The sequence below is a fragment of the Rhinolophus sinicus genome, linkage group LG04, assembly GCF_036562045.2.
Source record: "Rhinolophus sinicus isolate RSC01 linkage group LG04, ASM3656204v1, whole genome shotgun sequence".
In the NCBI taxonomy this organism is placed as follows: Eukaryota; Metazoa; Chordata; class Mammalia; order Chiroptera; family Rhinolophidae; genus Rhinolophus; species Rhinolophus sinicus.
The window spans coordinates 1,604,567-1,625,486 of NC_133754.1; the positions used below are offsets into that span (position 1 = coordinate 1,604,567).

Consider the following 20,920-nt stretch of genomic DNA (forward strand, 5'->3'; position numbering starts at 1 on the left):
AAAGAGTGTGTGTTTATCCAGATAAGCCGTGTTCTCCCCTGTGCTATATTTCCCATCTGAGGTTTCAGTAGTAACAAAAAGTCACAGAGAGAGAAGGGCACTGGTCTTCTGATTGAGTCCTGCCTACTACAAAGAGGCAGTAGGTACACATGCCACAGGACATGCCATTTTAGCAGAAACTGACGCAGATGAAAACCTGAGGCGATTTCTATTCTTGTCAAGTGCAAAAGCTGGAAAAATGAGTTTTCATACTTCGTTCGTAAGTGAGCTTCAGAAACATCAGTGTCCAAGCACCAACAGTGCTTACTTTACACTTAAACACCAATCAGTTCACGCATCTCAATGAATGTAACTAATCCTGACATTACACAGAAGAAACAACCAGTTTGTCCACATTTTAGTATTACGTGTGTAGCCATCACTTCAACAGTTATCTTAATTATGTTCATGGGATTTTAAATTACCTCTTTTTTAAAAAACAACAAGCATGCACGTAGACTGGCTTTCACATACACACGCATGCACACACATCTAAGGAGCTTAGGGATTTAGTCCACGCATGTGGGTCATGAGCTGGAACTGATGACCCGGGAAGTGAGTGGTGACGGGCTTGTCCAATATCATGCTGTGAAGACCCCACTCTAGTCGTCCCGAGTCCCAGAGCAGAGTCCTTTGCTCACAGACAAGTTCACGTACTTCTGTGAACTTCATGTGGGAACAAGCCAGGCCGCCTGCAGTCAGGGCACAGCTCTCCAAAGCCTGGAGTAACCAAAGGGCAGGTGGACCACGTCCTCCCTCCAGGGCAGACTAGGATTAGATGTACCTCCTTTCACGCATTAATGACCAAATGTCAACCTCAGCAGCAGGGCACTTGCTGACACTCAGCACACGTCACTTTTAGATTTCTGCTTAAAAAGTGGGAGTTTCCCTTCCAGAGGGACCCACTACGGAAAGGGAACTGAGGCAGATGAAGTGACGGGCCCAGGTCTCAGGGTCTCCCGAACGCCTATGACACATGCATTTTTAGGGGGTCTGCTTCTATTTCTTTCTTTCTTTTTTTTTTTTTACAAGAAGGACATATCTTTTAACATTAAAAGCACGTGTGAAACTGAATTCTCATTAAACTGAATGGAGCATTTACAAGTGTCTTTGGACTACACAGATCATATCCTGTGTTTTAAATACAAAGAGGAAATGTTGGTTTTGTTTTTAGTGCTGTGACGACAAGCACCCCTGGAGTTTTCTTGTGTGGACCGAGTGAATGTATGTAGCTGGGAAGGACCCCGCCCCAGCCACGGTCGTCCAACCCCAATGCTGGCCTGAGCCACTGCATCTCATTGAGGAAGGCAGACAAACTAAGATACTGTCAGCTGTGCTGGGAAAGCAAGAAAACAATATCTGCAGAACAGCCTAAAAAATGGCATAAACCATTGATCTGACGTTTATAATTAACATCCATAAATCATAATTTTGCATCATTCTGCTACATCGAAAACCAATACCAAGTGTAACGTAGCACCTCACAGTTTTTCTGACCGACACTGAGATGTGCTGAAGGGAAGCGAGGACTGAGAAGCACTGTTTTCAGAGCAGGGGTTAAGTTCCTCCCCCCACAGAGCTTTCCTGCTGCAGCTGTGGCTTCAGTGCTGAGGCCCCCACAGCCCCCGGTGGACCCTGCACGCTATACTGCGGACATTTTATAGTGAACACGAATGCTCTGTGACAAAATGTGTTTGTGAAAAATAACTTACATGTGGGAAATACAGAAATTTTTCTCATCACGGTCTATCTTTACATGAAAAGTGGGTCAGTCACATGTAAACACAGCAAGATTTTTATAGGGTCAAATGATTAAAAGTGTCAAATTTAGAATACTAGTTACAGACTAAGTTTCATTCTAATATTTTACTTTCTCATATCAGGTTAGAAATATAGGAGCAATTCTGGACAATATTTCTCTTTAATTTTTTGAAAAATTTTAGGACAATTTTAAGCATCTTGAAAGATATTCAAGGTACACACTTTATTTTATTTCAGAGTGTTGAGGTTTTTCCTGCAGGCCCCCCTAAGAGCTTAATCTCCCCCTTATTGGAGCTGTCCCCGGCAAGCTCCCCCTGAGAGCTCTGCCCCCTCCTCCCACACCTTATCAGAGATGACTCCTGCAGGCGCCATAGTTAGAGGCCTCCCTGTCAAAACAAAGTTGAGGGATCACAGCTGCTAGGGACGGATCTCCCTGGCACCCCGGCCAGATTTCCCCCCAACCCAGAGGCCTGACCCCATAAAGTAAAGCCCCTGACCCCAGTCAGTGCTCAGTCCTTTGGGAAATACCCCCCGGCCCACTAGTGTAATAAAGCTGAGTTCTCCTTGCCCTCTGGGTGCCGTTTGTGTCTCTCGGTCCACACTGATATTCTGCAACAAGAGCAAAAGAAGAGCCTTTTCAACTAATGGTGCCTGAGCAACTGAACAGCCATAGATCAATTAAAAAAAAAGAAAGAAAAGAAAAGCTTGATCTAAATCTCATACTTTATACAAAAACTGATATTAAATGGAGTACCAACTTAAAACATATAAAAAGGAGAAGTCTAACACTTTAAAAAGATGTAGGAACATATCTTGAAGACCTGGGTTTAGGCCAAGAGTTCTTGGACTTGACATCGAAACCACGAGGAAAAGATGACAAATGCACAGCTTTTGCAGCTCGAAGGACCTCATGAAGAGGATGCAAAGACAAGCTACAGACTGGTGGCACGTATCTGTCAATCACAAGTCTGACCAATGACTAGCAAAAAGAATACTCAAAGAATTCTTAAATTCAACACTAAAAACCGAACAAACAAAACCCAAGCCATCTCATTAGAACATAGGCAAAGGACATGAACGGACATGTCACCGAGAGAAGGTGCAGGTGGCACGGAAGCTCGTGGAAAGACGTCCAGCACCTTAGGCATCAGGAGAGTGACCGTCACGCACGAGGAGGCGTCCCTGCACACCTATCGGAATGGCTGAAATCAACACACAGCGGCAACGCCACACGGGGGCTGGGGTGGGAGTCAGGGAACAACTGGGAATGGGAAACATTCTGTCCGCTTCTCACACAACTAAACATGCAAATACCACATGAACCAGCAGGTACACTCTGGGGCATGTCTTCCCAGATAAATGAATACTTATGATTGCACGAACACGCACATGGGTGTTCATAGCAGCATTGTCTGAACAGCAAAAAGTAGAAGCAGCCAGAGGCCCTTCCCGGGAGAGGGGCTATAGCGCACTGTGGTACAGCCAGGCCAGGGGACACCCGTCAGCAGGAAAACGCAACCAAAAGATCGCCAAACCCGAGTACTGCTGCACAACAACTTAGGTGACTCCACAGAGACTCGCACTGGGTGGAAAAGCCTGAACCCCAAGGTTACAAAGCGCGTGACCCTATTTACTTACATAACATCCTTCAAGTGAGACGAGGGTAGAGACGGTCCCCAGATGGGGCTTCCAGGGGTGAACAGCAGGGAAGGGAGGTGGGTGTGGTCATGGGCGGGAAGGGGTCCGAGGTGCTGGCGTCCTCTGCCCACACCCATGTCACCACCCTGGCTGTGACATGTGCTCCAGTTTCCTAAGACGTCACCATCGGGGGACGTGCGTGAAGGGTACACGGGGCCTCCGTGTTATTTCTACTGCACGTCAATCTATAATTTTGTTTAATTACAAAATTATTTACCCACTGAACAGGAAGTGAGGGGAAAAACCAGACTTGATGGCATTTTATCTTGAGGAAAATACTACACAAAACGTATCGCTCATTTTCTACGTTCCGTATGAACATCTGGTCTATTGACTAAATTTAAGTGTAATCTTAGAATGTCTGAACTCAGACGTAAAGAATGCGAGGTTATGAGTTAAATGAACTCCACAGCCGGCTTATGCTGGGAAAACGCTGTTGTTAAAGGAAGGAATTGAGGGAACGGTATGCGTGACCCCCAGGCCTCTCAGACTCCGACTTCTGAGGACTGGCAGCCACTGAGGAGCGGCAGGCGCCCAGCCCGTCCTGGTGTCCCCTCAGGCCACAGCTGGGCCGATCCACTCTGCTCGCCGAGCTCAGAGCGCAGAGCCCAAGCCAGGTCGGCCGACTTCCAAAGCCCCTGTGTCCAGTCACTGACCTTCTGCTCATCAAAACGGACCCAGATATTGTCACTGGTAAACGTTCACCTGGGAAATCTGCTGAATTGTGCTCTAGCGGAGTGTTTCATAATATATTTCCTCTAATTCTCGCTGTGATGGCAACGCCTATGTGGAAGCAGTGTCAGCCCCAGCTCAGCCCGTCAGACACTTTCCCCTTAATTCTGAGCATAAGTGGGGGCGGGGAGGAAGTAACGGAGGAAGAAGAAAGTTTAAGTGGAGAACGTAACTGTCCTCCCCCCTTTTTAAAGCCACGTTTAGCTAAAATGGAAGCTGCTCCCCTTCGGCTTCTGGCACTGAGGCAGCCAGGGGACACGTGTCCCTGTGCAGCTGTAGGTCTGGCTGTGGCCCCGACTCTGCCCAGTCACCCCCAGACTGTCCCTTCTGCCCTGTGCTACCTTTGGGTGCATGAGGTGGGTTTGAGTGGGGCCTTTGTGCAGCCCCGAACGTCAGACCCTGACAGTAGTGCTTCACAGGAAGTGGGGTAGGGGTTTGACCTCGTCTTTGCGCAGAAACCACACCCTCCAGTGCACAGCTGAGCCGTCACCCTATGGTTTGGCAGCCAAGTTGCACACAAATCCTGTTAAAATAAAACCGCTCAGTTCCCATTCTGCTGTTGTCATGTGGAAACAGCCCCCTTGGGGCACAGTGGGGAGTGGGTGGCTGTCAGAGCAGGCAGTCACCTGTCTGGCTTCACCGCCACATCTCCACCACAAGTGTCACTTCACCTTCACACCAACGTCTGACTCACCTTCCGTCAGGGTGTTTTAATGGAAAGTAATTGAAGTGAAACCTTTAATATTATGAGCGCGAACGTCTGGAAATACAGAAACTACAAAACAGCACCTTCTTGGAAATCCAGAATTTAGCCCATGTGACAATTTTTAAAGAAATGAGTGAAAAACTGGAGATTTAAAAGCAATTAGAACTTCTTCAAAGCCTCCTAAGTCTAAAAGCGGAAGGGCCAAAGATGCTGAATTGATACATAGGAGTGAACGAGTGAATGGAGGAGTGAAAAGAGAAACGGAAGGTGCGCTGCCTTGAACGCAGAGAATCCTAGAGTTTTTTTTGTTGTTTTTTTTTGTTTTTGCTTGACTGTCCAATAACAGGACAAAGGGCATGGAGAGACCTGTGCATTGCTCTCAGAAACGCGTTCACAGCGCACTGGGAAGCGTTAGGAGTCCTGTACCCCGTGGTAGTGTCGCCCTGTACTCAGCAGACGGGTCTGACTTTATCAGCCCGCTCCCCGCTCAGCCAAGGGCGCACCCGGGCGCTTCTCATACCTCGACAGGTGGGCAGAGGGCTGCTCCACTGGCTGCTGCTCCTGCACTGGGCTCGGGGCGCCCCCTGCAGCACGTAGCCGGTGTTGCAGGTGAAGTTCACCACGTCGTTCAGGTTGAACTCACTGCCATTGGTGAGCCCGTGGGCCGGGTTCCCAGGGTGACCACATGTGATGGCTGTGGAGGAAGACAGGTTGGTGTCATGGTCAGGAAACAGGCAAGTCATCGCTCCCACTGGGAGTTCCTTAGTAATAAATATGCAGGTAAGTCGAATGCATGGACCAAGGGGTTTACAACTAAGCAGACATGGTACAGATCAGATTTAGAAGGGGATGTTGGGAAAAAGAACCATGCACTGAGCCCACAGGTTTTTGTTATAATTGTGGAAAATAATCTACACCTGGGAAGTGTGCTTACTGCGTCATAATAATTATTGTTTGTTACTCACGTTATGACAGAATGTCAAGTAAGTCTCAAACAAAGCAGTGAAAAACAAGAGATGCTAAAATTCTTGTATTAATTATGAGTTTTGTATATTTTCCCCTTCGTACAACAACAGCTAATTTGGTGGCACTCTCATTTGAAAATGTTATAGGGAGTTGGCTGATAATTTAAATTGTGCATGTATGAATTATCCCCAAATCAATTCAAGCATCATTAAATAAGCAAAAAAAAAAAAAAAAAAAAAAAAAAAGTGTGCAAGCTCAGTAGTGTTTTCCCTAACAATCCTTATTGTATGAGCTTTTGCAATGAAGCACACTGGCATTGTGTCATGCCCAAAATAAGAGCAACACAGAGCACCAACATATCCGTATTGGCCCTTTCAAAAGAAATACTTTACAGTCATAAAACTTGTGTTTTTCTCCTCATTTATCTTGTCACCAATTTTTTCTTCTAAGTGAAGTTTTCACCCCTGAACCTTATACATCAGCCACTACACTGTCACAGAAAATCCCTGTCACCGTGCTATAGTTACATCAACATTCCCTTTGTTTAATTCACAGGGAAATAAAGAGCACGTTAGGAAGAAAACAATTTGTTTAAAACAAATTTTGTACTAGAGGGTGCGGCATCCTCTAAGAATACTAGTCAGTACTTATTTTTGAAGTTATAAAGTTCGAGGGTGATCATTACACACAGTCTCACCTCTTTCTACTGAAGGAAGGGCTGCTCATAAAACAGGGTGCTTGATGCATCAGCTAGAGAAATACCAGCCACACAGAAGAGAGGGGTGTGGCTATTTGGGGGACTCTGCAAAGGCAGTCTGCAGAGTCAGATGGCATCTTCACCAGCCCATAATTAGCTCCTGTTTCCCTGTGATGAGTCAGGGAAATGAATGCAGCCATCATCCTCCTGGGACCCACTGGAGATGAGTTAATGAGCAAATGAAGTGTGGGCAGGAGACCAGAGGAGGCAGTGGAGGAAGCAGAATGGGAGGGGGGTGTCCCCAAGACACAGGGGGGACCCCAAGACATGTGGAAGCGTGCCCACACTGTCTTTTGCAGGAGAGCTCTCTGTTCTGTTTTACTGTGAAGATGAAACATGTCTGTGTTCTGGCTTAGAAATAGAGAACATGTGACCTAGCCAAGTGTACTCACCAACACACACTGGAGTTTGTCCAGACCACTTGTGGTCTTGCAAACATATCCGAACAGAGGTTCCCACGAGCCGGAAGCCAGGACTGCACTGATACACCACCGTGTCCCGGTAGCTGAAGCCGTCTCCACTGATGTGACCGTTCACGATTGGGTCTGGGGAGCCGCAGTGGCCAGCTAAACACATAAATAAACCCAACAAGAACATTTTGGAGAATCTGTCTTTTATAAACGTACTGGAGTCAAAATTTGTTGACCTTTATCGTCAAGTGAATAACAGCATTGGATGCATAATTTATTAGAATTTTTCCTACTTATATTATTTATTTGGTATCGTTTTTCTTTTTAACTTGTTCATTTTTCTCAAGAACGTAAGTTATCCTTCAAATATGAACTGTGGTTCCCCATTTACTCCTTTTATTATTCTTCTTGGAACTGTATGTTACTTACCTTGTTATTCTATATCCAAATAAAAGCCAAAAGAAAGGAAGAAAATTTTGGGATGGAGATGAATAGGGTTTTGTAACCTACTGAATATGGATAGTAAACAGAAGGCTGACAAGAATTTCTGGTGTGAGGGATTCCTGTGGATTAAACTATTTGCAAAATTCCAACGGAAGGGCCATTGTCAGGAATCAGTTCCATTTCAAGCATGTACACTGGACTTGTGTTTGGACCAGTGCAGGTACCGCCGGCCTGCTGTCGGCCGAAGACGCGCTCAGAGGAGGGCGCCCTGAAGACAGGACAGACCTTGGAGACACGAGACTGCAGGTGTCCCCCTCAGGGTGGCTGAGCATCTGCTGAAAAGGATGCTCGGCTGGGATAGAAGACGGCAAAGGATGAAGTTGGGGTGAAGACCGCTAGTCACGGGGCGGTAAAAAGTACCGAGCGAGGATCTGCAATGTGAGGTGATTGGTAGACGCGGTGTCCAATAAGCTCCACGGGCAGCAGCTGACCAGTGAGGAGGACCTTTCATGAGTTGCGGGATGGAGTACGTAGTGACAGAGGTTCTTTGCTTGACAACCGTTATTAGGCTCCGGAAACTTCTCCTAAGCCATCTGTGCACTTCCTTGTAAAATTCAGTTTTAGCAAGAAGCCCGCCCAGTCTGTTTGGCAGGAACCCCCACCCTCAACATCTGACGATGTTTCTCCTCCCCCAGCGCCCCCAGGTGAGGTCTGACCACCTGGCCTGCCTCCAGCGAGAACCCATATTTCCTGTTAGTAACTTCACCCACCGACCCCACCTTCTCCTTGGTGTGACCCCACCGGCCCAGGCTGCTTTCCCACTGTGGTGGTCCTTAGACCCATGTGACGGTCCTCAATAGTCTGCCCCACTCACGTTGACACATGTCAGGCACACCTGACGTTCTCTTGCACAGCAGCCAGGTGCTGTGTGGTAGGGAGGAGACCTGCCAGGCAGGCCTCAGTCCTGCTCTGTCTGTCTCTGAGCCTCCCTTCACTCTCCATCTCTTCCCCTTCCCTCCGTTCTGTCACCTCCCTCTCTCCCTCCCCCCTCACCTCTCCTGCCTCTTTTTCTCTTCCTCATGGTGACGGGAGCACATCTTATAAAATCAACAGAATAGAAAGTCCTAGGAGGGACCCACACGGGAGCATCTGTGTTGGGTTTGGAAGGACAAGGCACCACTGTGGGTTCCGACAATCTCCACCCAGAACCGGAAGCTTCCCCGGAGTCTGGATTCCGGCTGCAGTGGATGCAGAGGCTCTGGCCATCACTTCCGGAAGACAGCACGTGGCTGCCAGTGCTTCGCACAAAGTAGAGAAACTGTGCACTCACTGCCCACAACACTGGGGCTTAACGTCACCGTTCTGGAAGAATTTAGAAGGATTCTCTCTATTTCTGCGGACGACGGCATTCAGCAGCGCTGTGTTCCCCTGGCTGTGCACTGAATCTATTGTCAGCAAGCTGACTTTGCAGAGCAGGGAGGGAGAACCTGAGCTCTGCGGCCAGGTATCCTGTTTGACCAAAATCCCTGCCTCAAGGTTCCTAAGAGGGCAGGGCAGGAAAGTCATGCCAGACTTGGCTGGTTTTTGTTGCCTTGGCAGTTTTTCCAGACAGCTACATCAGTTAAGCTGATTGTGACCGAAGGTCAGCTCGCCTTCCCACTCCTGACCTGGCACAGGCACAGACGCAGGGGCTGGCTGTCCTCAGGGCTGTGGAGGGTGCCTCAGACCCGTGAGTGTCATCAGAGAACATAGCACACACACAGCTAGAGCTCTGCTGCTCCCGACCCCTGTGCTTTGTGCACTGCGCAGCCATAGGAGACGGCCCAGCTCCAATCTCAGTGCCAGCGACCAGTAGGGAGCCTGAGGGGCCACACACAAGCTTGCCACAGAGATCCCGCCCCTTCTGAGGTGAGCGGTAGAAGATGTACGTTCCAGAAACGTGCACACAATAACAAAACCCCATCTTCAAGAAGAGGGGGCCACCTGGCTCTAGACGCCATCAGGCCCTTCTGGGGTTGTTCTGCAGCCTGTCACCGCTCTGAAAGAAGGGGCTTCGCGCCCAGGACAAGAGATGCTGCCGCGGCTGCCCTGCGACGTCACTGTATGGGATCCGTTCTGTCTCACTGTGGATTTGGACAAACACCACTGGTGAGACTCACTTTTGAGCCTTAATACATCTTTTTTCATTTGAGTTTTCAGTGAGACATCTCATTTGAGGTTGTACCCTCTGCTGAAAGCCTGGCAAAGAAGTGCTCTTACTGGTTGAGGAGATAACTGTACACATCAGAAACCAGATGCAAAGACTGGCAGGCATGTGTGGGAATAAAGATTTCTAACAGCGAATCTTCCCTGACACCTGGTCGTTCCAGTTCTCTGAGGAACTGGCCCTAGAGTCCTAACGAAAGCAGAGGATGACTTTCCAGAGGGCGTCACCTCAGCCCAGGCCCAACAGAAGGAAGCATCAGCAGCAGCCTGTGGTACTTTCCTAATTTGAATACGTATAGACATGATGATTTCCGAATTTGAAGCTCATGGAGAGCAATCCATTTCTCACTTGTATAACTTTTCAGCAAATGCATACTCATGTAAGAAATTATTTTCAAAACATTCAAAGTCTTAGACCAATTATAGGCTGTTCACCATATATGAGTAGAATATTCACTCAATTTCACTTAGAGCCTTTAACCCAAATCTCAAGAGTAATATGTCAGAACGTGGAAGGAAAAAGAGCGTTAAGTACAATTTGAACTCCACGTCCGATTTCAAGTTTCAGGTTCTGTTTTTCCTGTGACCCTATTGCGCTATATCCTCTGCATGGAGGTATTTACACGGTTACTCAAGCCTGGGTTTTGTTACATACACACCGTGTAGAAAGCTGTCCTGTACGTGACCACAGAATGCTAGGTAACCACCTCCATGCTTCTGTAGTGTCTCATCTCAGACGTATCCATCACTCACCGAACACTATGCACATGAGTAGAACTAAAGCAATCTCACATAGCAGTATTTCCCGCTGTATTTTCAAAGTATTTCCAAATCCGTTATCTCTGAGATGGTTTTATTTCTTTGACTATAATTTAATGATGATTTGCTCCAGGCCAGCAATGATCTTGGGGCTGAGATTAAATGGAGAATAAAGAGTAGAAGAGAGGCAGGGTCTCCTACAGGAAAAACCCTGAAGGTCTATGCACTCAGAGAGATGAGGAGCGGGGAGTTATTATTATTCCGCTGAGTATAAGCAGTGGCAAGGGAGGATAAGAAAATCTGCCGACTGCAAAATGAACAAAGACATTGGGAGGAGGGCAGCCCCGCACACTTCAAAACAAAATAGAGACTGATTAAAATAACATTATTATCCAGCGGACCCTACACCAGGATGCCAGGCCCAAAGGCTCTGTGGTTTTCTTTGTGCTGGTTTGCTTGGTTGCTAATGTTTGGCTTCAGCTGAAACCAATATCCCTACATGGTTTTCAGGGGCAATTCTGTAGCCCGTGATCTCACCTAGGAAATGAAGGAAGTGCCAGTCAGAGCTCGTTCTGTTCAAGTCTGGAGAGAAAACCGCGGAGGGTACACATGCGGCCTGGTTTAGTTTCTACCAATCAGTCCTACTTGTGCATTTCATAATCTGCCATTAAGCTGGACCCAAGAGTGCCAATTAGCAAAGAGTGAAAGAATTAGGGAGAAAGCTATAAATTGTAAATCATATAATTTTAATCAGGTGGGCAGAGGGAGAGGGAGAGAGAGAGAGAGAAAGAGAGAGAGATCCTGAAGCCATCGCTCCATTGTCTTTTAGTTCGAGTATGAGCTGCCAATACTGTCACTCTCACATTTGCAGAACTTGACATTTTCACCCCCGTTTTCCCACGGTGAGGACAGGTACTACTGCGGAATAGGTAATTCACCAACTGCTTCAAGTTGTTTCTGAGAGACTCAGTAGCAGAATCAAAAAACCAGTGCAGGCTGAGTGTTCCCCAGCTCTGCTCTCTATGTCACACATTCTACCATAAAAGAGTGTTACTCAAATTGGCCTGCGAGACGAGCTGAACGGTGGAATAGGAATCCTGTAAACTCCCAGGACCGCGGTGCTTTCACCCTCCTGCAGCACAGGACGCTGGGTCTGGAGATCACACCTCGTTTGCAAAATGAGTGCTTTGCATCAGGAGCTTTGAAAACCACTGGCTTATAACCTGATGGTGTCCCACCTGTAATGGAAGCTGTATTATCATTTTTATGTACAAACTGTTACTGTATTTTGGTTAGAATGGCCCACATAGGGAATCTCTTTTAACAGTCTTCTCCAGCTTCGGGTTAGAAGGAGTAAAATCTGCCAAACAAATGCGGCTAAAACACAGGAGCTGTAGCAAGGCCGCCTGAGTGTCCAGTGCACTGAGTGTCACAGCAGAGGTCGCATCTCAGGGGTGACAAGAGCCAGGCGCCCGGAAGTGGCCTCTAGGTCAGAATCTCCTACTAACAGCCCCTCCAGTGAGATCTCAGGACAGAAAGTGCCCAATGTCCGTTGTGAGCTCAGCTGATGGTCTGAAGTCCCCCGGGGGTGAGGGAAGTGTGAGTTTCCCACCACACTGTCACACATGCATGGCAGCGTGCTGGCCAGGCGAGTCCCCACAGTTTATCCCACTGCAGGGTCATAGCAGGACCAGCCTCTCCATGCAGCTGTTTCTAGAAGGTTTCTAAGTGCTATGCACAGATGGCCTGGTCTGTGTTGTAAAACAGTTCTGAGAGCACAAAGTGTGCTCCATGGGTTTGTTTCTAGTAGAGGGCATAACCTGAACCCAGCTGCTGAATGACTGGGTTTCCTTCAGTCCCACAGCTGTTACTGCTGCTAACACTTCTGCTTGTCCTTTCTGGGATGCAGTTATGTGAAGTTACATTTCAGTCATGGAATCTTATCCGTAGGTAGGGTTTTGCCAAAGTTTAGATGAGCCTTCCGAATCTCGCCTCACTGTGGATTTGTCTCTGACACTGCAACAAGCCAGGTGGACTGAAATCTAAGAAAACCATCCTGGTTTTTAGTGGTGACTTTTCTGACTGGGTGACATAGGTGATAGATGTCAGCAGATTCACCTAATCATCACAACAAATGGAGAGGTTGAACATTTCTAACTTTCAAGTATGTTCAACTCACGTGGGTTAGAACTTCCTACAATTACGCAGACCTGTGCAATTTTAGAAATGGATTCTGTGATTTGGAAATTTAATAAAGGTCCATTTTCTTGCTTATTCCGTAGAAATGCACTGTGCCAGTGGAAACGTCAAACTCCGCATCCCCCAGGTTGCCGCATGCTGGACACACCTGGAGCAGTGTGGGTAGGTTTGGGACCAGTGCCATCAGTGGAAGCTGTGTAACGATATCTCCTGCCATAAGGTCACACATGCACGCATGCACACGTTCCCCCCTTGGAGGTCCCTGTTTTAAGGTCACCTTTTCACGGTGCCAGTTTGTATCGGTACTAAATATTGATCTGAGGATTAGAACCGAACAAATTTCTACATTTTTACAAAATCTACAAACCACATATTCAAACTTCATATTTGCTTTCTGATTATTGGCACTTATTGCTGAAAATAAAATGAGACGGGTAAACACCCTGAGCCGTAAGAGATTTAGAAATACGGTCTGCTTTTACTTTGGGCTAAAATCAGGGGTATTTGGCAGTGAATTCTAAAAGTTTCTTGAGTATTAACAAATGGTCACAAAATGTCAGATGGATCAGACCCACTTGAATGCCGGGGAAACTCCTATTAGTATTAAGCGGCAGTGGATGTAAGTGTCCAGATCTGTGCATATTAAAGGAACATATTTGAATATTGACAGACGGGATTTGCTTTCTCTGAGTGCAATTTCTAGGGGGGCTGAACTCACAGACAACGCAATGTCACAGAAAGCAAGTGACTCTTTGCAAGGAAGTGCCAGTGGGGGCTCGGGAGCCAGATAGCTGACCATGCTCGTAGCAACAGCATCCAGGGACGCTGCATCCTGGGATGCAAAACAAGTCTGCATCCCGTCTATTTGACACACCTTAGTCGGGCCCACTGTTTTAATCCACACTGGATAGAAAGAAAGCTTCAGGCCAGGATGATGATTTGAGGTCCCCAAGGCTTTCAGAATCTTTCACGTGTCACTTTAGATGACGTCCCCAAACACAACAAGCTTTCCACCTCCATCCTTTGCATGGGGCCCCCTTTGCTGCAGTTTCCTTCCCAGGCTTGTGTGCCAGAGTGAGTAGCCTTCCCCAAACCTGACGGGAATTACCGCCCTGTGTACAAAGCTCAAAGCTGCCCCTCATTACAGGTTTGCCTGCAATCGGAGGCTCTCCCTGGTACCAGCTGTTGAGAATACCCGGATGTCTAGATGTATTGCTGTTTTGTTCTGTTTTGAATTGAGCAGATAAAAATAGAATCTTTCTTGCCTATTGATCTCCAGTATTGGGCTGTGAGTTCTAAGAACAGTGTCATATCCTATACACCAGCTTGTAGCCTGTTCCTGCCCGAGAGGAGATGCTGGGAAAGCAGATGAGTTCCTTTCCACTGTCACATGGGCCCATGGGTCCAGGCCATCATTACCACATGGATACAAAGAGTCCTTGGTCCCAGGACACGCTGCCTTCAGGTTGCTCAGCCTCCTGAGGCACCAAGACCACTGCCCTAATCCGTGTCTCTGCGGCAGCCAGTTCCTGTGGCTCAGTGTCGGGGTGAATTTATTCCACGTTTGTTTGTTGATCAAGGTGGCTTCCTCTATGTCACCTCCTCTTTCAGAGGCTGGCTCCCTGCCCAGTTTCTGAAGCACTTTGTTTGAACCTCTCTTTTGTCGTTCATGCATCCCAACTCATTATTAAAGGCATTCATTGTTTCTCCTATTTATCCTTAGACTTTAAGTTGCTTCCAAAGGAGAACCCCAGTGTATTAACCTTCTCATCCTATGCAGTATTTCTTGAGGAACTAAATGACTATCATTAGATAATATACAGAAGTACAGACAGATGCACTCGTGGCTGGGAAGGGTATTATGACACTGACCTCCAGTCCCTGGTAACGTGTGTGGAAAGTGTGAACATTAGCACAGGCTGCTTCCAAATGTCACCTCCCCTGAGTACCCGACAGCCTGAATTCTACACTGAAGACTGGAGAGCAGAGAGCAGGGCCCGGTCAGTCTTGCTGCTCCAACACTGTCTTTCCACTGCACTAAGCATTATCGTACTAAGCTGTTTTATTCATTTTGTACATGGATCTATGAGAAAAATCAAGGCATTGGTACAGTACTTTCCAATTTTGCTTTCTAAGAACTGTGAAAACATATGGTCCAAGCATATTATTTTGAATGATGTCACCTAGCTACTTTAGCCATATGAACAAAATATAAAATTCTATTTATCGAGACATTCACTCCTCAAAGGTCATTACAGTGCAGCAAATGCAAACTTATTTAAATAACAGCAAAACCGTCTAGTAAAACAAAGACACTGTTCTTTAAGTCTCCCTCTGTCATGACCTCTTGAGTACGACAGACTAAAGAGGGAACCGAGTGGCAGTGAATGCGTTACTGTGTGCTGAGAACTCGGAATGACACACATGGAGTCAGAGATGAGTGCGGGTTTCTACAACAGGAGGCCTGGATTAAAGTGTCAGCCGCATGGAGCCCAGGTGTGTGGGGTCCCAGGCACTGCCACAGGGGAGATAAACAGGGGAATCAGTGAAGGAGCCTGTGGCTCACAAAACTCCCCTGATGAATGAATTATCAGCTTCCTGGAGGGCAGCTGTGGGCTGTGTTCTCAGCCCTCAGGTCTCCAGCCTAGAAGGCACTGCAGGGCACTGATGAATTAAGCAAGTACGGCCATGGTAATTCATAGAACTCATGCGAGAACCATAGTACTGCTGAAGCAAGGGATGAACTTTCAACAATATGTACTCGTGAGCATATGCATGGCTTTGCCTGATGGTCAGCTACAGTGGCGTTTGCACACAGGGTTGTCTGGCTTTCCTTTCTCCATCCTGTCTCGCGGGTTCCGCCTTAGAATTCAGGCAGGGGATCTCAAACACAGCACAGCTTTAGTTCTGGAATGTTCGGCACAGAAAACCACTCTGCATCTCCTTAAACACAGCTCTGCTACAGTGAGCAGCCACGAGACTGACACGGTGACAGGCGATTGCGTTGTGTACTGAGTCCTTCCTGCCTCACGGCCTAGGAATCTGGCATTTTCTTCCCAGCTGGACATCACTGGGAATCACCACAGTACTACAACTAGAAACACGACCATATTCCCCATGAAATAGAAGCGGCATCTCAGGCAACAGCATTGTTTTTGTTGCCCTAAAATACACAGAAGCCCTCCGCCACAGCTTTCAAACAGGCTTTGTCAGAGTGTTTCGCATCATGATGGGAAGAATGTTGGAAGGAGGCTCAGGAAGCTGAGGCCAACAGAACTACACGAACCCTACCTTCCAGCAACTGCCTCTGGCAGGAAGTCTATGTGACATTTGGAGATCTAACATGTTAAAAACAAACAGAAAAACAAGTAAGGAGGTATTTCTTATATTAAGTCTGAAAACTTTTCTGTGCATGGTGATGGCTATTCCACACCAATAAATGGAAATATGCACACAGATGTCACCAGAAGCCCTGGTCCTTGCCCTTGGCAGATGTCATTACTTTTATTTTTTACTTCTTCTTTTCCCCACCAACTGAGCTCTGATTAAGATGGACTGGCCTCAGCACAGGTCTTCATGGTTGGCACGACCCATTAGTTGGGGCCGGCACTTGGATGGAAAACAATTTACCACAACTGGCTTATTCCATCTTTTACCTAATAGCATTCTAAACATCTGAAAACAGCTACTAAATTACTTCCTAACTTTTCTCTCAGCCACACTGGTGAGCACATGTTTTTCAAACATTCCTCATCTGTCATGGTTACCTGATCCCTCACCACAGATACGTGCTAATTCCTCCACAGCCCACGGAAACAACTTCCCAGGACTGACACGGTCCTTCAGGGTAGACGTCCATGGCAGAGAATGGAAGGGGTCCCACACAGCCAGCCTGGACAAGGCCACATCAAAACCACCAAGTCCTTCTGCGTGTTATGGTTTCATAATTTCCTCAACATGCACATTTGAACTTATTTTATTTTTCATTTCGAGGAAAATTTTACATTAATTCCATTATGTTCTCATTTGGTCTATCACTCAAATCAAAGAGTTTCTGAATCTGTCATCAAATATTTATTTTCACTCCTGTAGCTAGTATTATTATGCCCTCCTCCAAGATATGAACAAAAGTATTGGAAAGGTCTAGAATGGGGGGAGGGAAACATACAGCTGGGTACTTCCTTTCCAAAACACACCAATCCAATAGTCAACGCCATTTGTGTCGAGTCCCTCAAGCAATTCATAAAAGACCTAATGAACATCCAGCTTATATTCTACATGCCTGACTGTAAGAGTGATCATGGAAAATCTTGATACACATCTCGCTGAAAAGTCAGAAACACATTTCTAAAGACTACTTCTAAACACCCACCTAAGAATAGGCTCAAACAAACAAAGACGGGTCGAGACTTGCACGGTGTCTCCTGAAACTACATTCGCTCTTCACAACCACGTGTCACCAAAGATCTTACAAGTAATACACTTGACGATCAGCTCTGTATAGCATGTAAGTAACAACTCCACAGTTTCTGAGAACTAACTTCCTTCCTTTCTGTGTGAGAAACCACCCCGATATGTGTCTAACTCCAGGGTACTTCCTTTTAACAGTGCCCCCCAGAAGCATTACCAGTGACAGCAGGCGCTTTCGAGTCCCCTCAGCCAGCTCGGATGCAAACCTCTGGGGAAGGATACTCACCCCCACTTGAGAGACTCATCTTTCTTGGGGTTCCAGCTTCTAAGATAAGAGTATGTTCTAACCTCTGTATCGTTATAATTCTTCTCGATAGAAAAGACAAAATGAAGAGGAACAAGCTCTCTGCTTTATTTCTGTCCCCCGTATTTTAATATCAACTCCAAAGAGTAAAATTGCTTCTTATTTCAAACGTGACCTCCACACGGTCCTTCCGTTTCCATGGTGTTGACTACTCTTCATTGTCCCCAGCTGGTGGTGGCTCTGCCCTTCACGGTACTGGTCTTTAATGGTACTTCATTCTCTTAAATACTTGCTAGGGTAGTTGCTTTGCTTGCAAATTGAATTTACTGCAGACCATCTGGTGTAAGTGTCTCTGTTTCTTTCGGTGACATCCCATTCCCTCCTCACTGGATAATTTGTTTCTGAGTTTCAGAGCTGTGTGGTTTTGCTCAGGGGCAGTCTTTTAGAGCTGAAGCTGTGGGGTTATCGCGACGGTTTTCTGCACTTTCTGAAAACATCCTCACTGACTTCCTTCATTGTATTATCAGTCATTTTCCCTCCATGACTGTCTAGTTTGCCATCATAGGGTCCAAATGAGCCTGAAGGTCACCCAAAGTCATTTAGCATGACAGAAACCGGAGTGACTTCCTAGAGATACATAACCATGGAAATGGATAAAGGAACAATTCAAATGACAAGAAACCAAAGGAAATAATAGCGAAATTGCTAAGTAAGTGGCCTGGGAGTAGGGGGATTACGGACATAGTTAACCAGGCAGAATGGCGGAGCACAGAGTCCCCTCTGACACGAGCCTCGGGTCGGGTGGACTCTAGTCCTGGGGCCCGGTTCACTTCCAGTTAGGCAGCAAACCACACGCTCGTCCGAACGGCCCAGCAGTACTCAGCTCCCTCCATCCCACCTCCTTCTGAGAAACAGCATTACTGGAGAGGCAGCACAGAATTGGCTGAGATCAACCGGTTCTGCCCCCGAAGCCAAACGTCTGTGTCCTGCGCATAAACTGCCGAGGTTTAAATGCTGGTTTTGATATTTGTTGGCTTCACAATGTTGGGTAAATTATTCATTGCTCTAAGTTTTTCCTTATCTGTAAATAGAAGCAATGAGCCCTTTTCATATGTTCTAATGAAGATTCGATAAGATAAAATTTTAAAAAGTCTTGTTCCTCTTTAGTCGTCAATAAATAACATCATTCAAAATCACTGTGTCTAAATCAGGCACACGGCTAGCTCTCGGGTTCTGGGGTGTCCCTTACCTGCTCTATCAGATACCTGTCCAGATTCAGGATTGGCATCTCCACACCCCTTATGTTCTGAGTGTGTTAGAATCTTCTCCAGCACCAAGCTCACCCCTTCTCCGGCCTGCTGACCATCTCACCCAGCTTCCCTGTGCTGGGTGCAGTGGACATGGATTCTTGCTGGTGAGACTGTGGTGTCTCCCCATCAGCAGCCTGTGATTCAGAAGAGATGCCCTTCCACATCCCACACACTGTGAACCTTCAGCCTTCAAGTCTCAGCGGCAGCTGGTACACTATACTTACTAACTTTTGAAATATTTTAAAATACTGATACCAAATTTATTACCCAATCTTTACTCTTTGGTTTATAAACACGGGACTATATGTTATTTGTAATTCTTTTCTAATTGTTATTTTTTCTTTTAAAAACAATTTTTTTTATTATTCCTGATATGCTAATGATTATACATTGTAATCTGGACATTTTTCTTCCTCTTTATTATCAGTTTAAATTCCTTCTGAACACCCCTTCTTCCAAAGCTTCTAAGACACAGCAGGGCCCACTGAGGACAGGCCTTGGGGCATCTCCGCTCAATAGCTATTCAATATGATCCTCATCGTTTCTAGTTCAAAGTCCTGACCTGCAGTCAGATACCACAGCAAGGTACAGGTGTATTTGCCATCAGGAAGACTCAGGTAGTACCCGTGTCACGACAGTTACAGAAACCACACGTACCCCGTCCAGTCCCTGAGGCTATACCTGCATCCCACACTCACTGCAAGGACCAGTGAGCTATTGTGTTTTGGAAACAGGATGGCCCTGATCAAATTTAATTTGCATTTCTTCCCATTATTACAATGAGTAGCAGAGATGTCAATTTCTCAGACTACCTGGCCCCTTCTACAGTGACAAGTCTTGCTGAGGTTAGCAGACAAGAACTACTGCAAACCACAGCTGCCCAAAGAGGGCGCCCATGGCCAGCTTCCTAAGAGCCCCGGAAAGCATAGAACAGCCAGATGCATGGTGATGTCCTCCTGTAGCACAACACACCCCGGGATGAGTTGTCCTTTACTGGAAACTCCACGTTTGTGTCTAGCACACAGGTTTCAGGAGCACTCATCTGTCTGCAGTAACATGAAAGAAAGGGTGTCAGTGCATGGACGAGGGTGAGAACCTCTGTCTTTCTCTGGGATCACTATTGACTTTCACCCTCTTCCTTCAAATTCCCTTGAGTGCACAGAGCACATTCTTACTGTTCAGATGCCCCGGGCCTGCTCTGTTCCCAACGTGGTCCCTGAAACTCAGACTGTCCATCTTCTGGGGCTTCCAGCGATTACATGTTGAGATCACAGAGAGGTTTTGAAAGGACTAAAGGCAGTTGATGATTTTACAAACTACTTGGAGACCTAACAGGAGTGTTAGAAATCAGTGTACTTTTACCTGCTTATTCAACAATTTTCATACATTTATACAGAAGAGTTTTCAGTGGAAAGGTTTTCAACTCAGTTTTTTAAAATTATCATGCAAACAATTTTAATCTTTGGGAAAATGAAGACCAAGTCACTGCACACACATGCCATTTTAAAAATTCATTGTGCTTCCATTGCTTGATATTAACGTCCCTTTAACTTGTTGATGTAACATATAATTTTTAAAAGATAAAATGTATAATATTTTTGAAACTCATTTTCGTGTGTCCTAAAATTGTAAGTATAGTTATGGCCTCAGCTCTCCAAAAAAGTCTTTTTGTCCCTTGAGGCACTATGTGACCTGCATTTTTCATTTGGAGGAAAAACAAATCCTTTTAGGTATTTAAGGAAGTCCTGTAACAAAGTGCAGCCCAGGTGGGGGTCAGTTACACCCCATCTAAGCATTTGGAGCGAGAAGTCTGACTCTGCCCAATCAAACGTGACTTTTACGTTTACTGAATTAAATGAGTGCAGGCTCCACTTACCCAGGCAGCGCGTTTCAGCTCCACTCCAAAGCCCGTTGGCCAGGCACTCTCGCACGTGGGAACCCACAAGTGTGTAGCCTGTGTTACAGGTGAATATGGCTGTGGCTCCATAAACCGTCAGTGTCCCAATCTTGTTGCCGTTGGGGGGAAAGGCCAGGCTCCCACACGAGATAACTAGGAGAAAAGCAGTAACAAGGTGAGTATGGTCGCAGGCCTGGGATTATTGCTGTCTTAACAATAAGAAAATCTGCCTCGATGTCCATCCAGAGCATAGGGCAGGATGTCTGCTCAGGGGCAGGCAGAGACACCGTGGGAAGCTGGATTTTCCTTCTCTTACATCCCTG

The 20,920-nt window shown here is 46.5% G+C and overlaps 1 protein-coding gene across 2 annotated transcripts in view; it reads right to left on the minus strand.

The window, feature by feature from the left end:
* CSMD1 (CUB and Sushi multiple domains 1) overlaps window positions 1–20,920 on the minus strand; it is a 1,601,557-nt gene that overhangs the window by 42,377 nt on the left and 1,538,260 nt on the right. For both annotated transcript variants that reach the window (XM_074329288.1, XM_074329289.1), the window contains exons 52-54: window positions 20,577–20,750; window positions 7,052–7,225; window positions 5,457–5,630 (exon numbers count right to left, since the gene is read on the minus strand). In XM_074329288.1, the coding sequence (XP_074185389.1) occupies window positions 5,457–5,630; window positions 7,052–7,225; window positions 20,577–20,750 (522 nt within the window). The remainder of the gene's footprint in view (window positions 1–5,456; window positions 5,631–7,051; window positions 7,226–20,576; window positions 20,751–20,920) is intronic.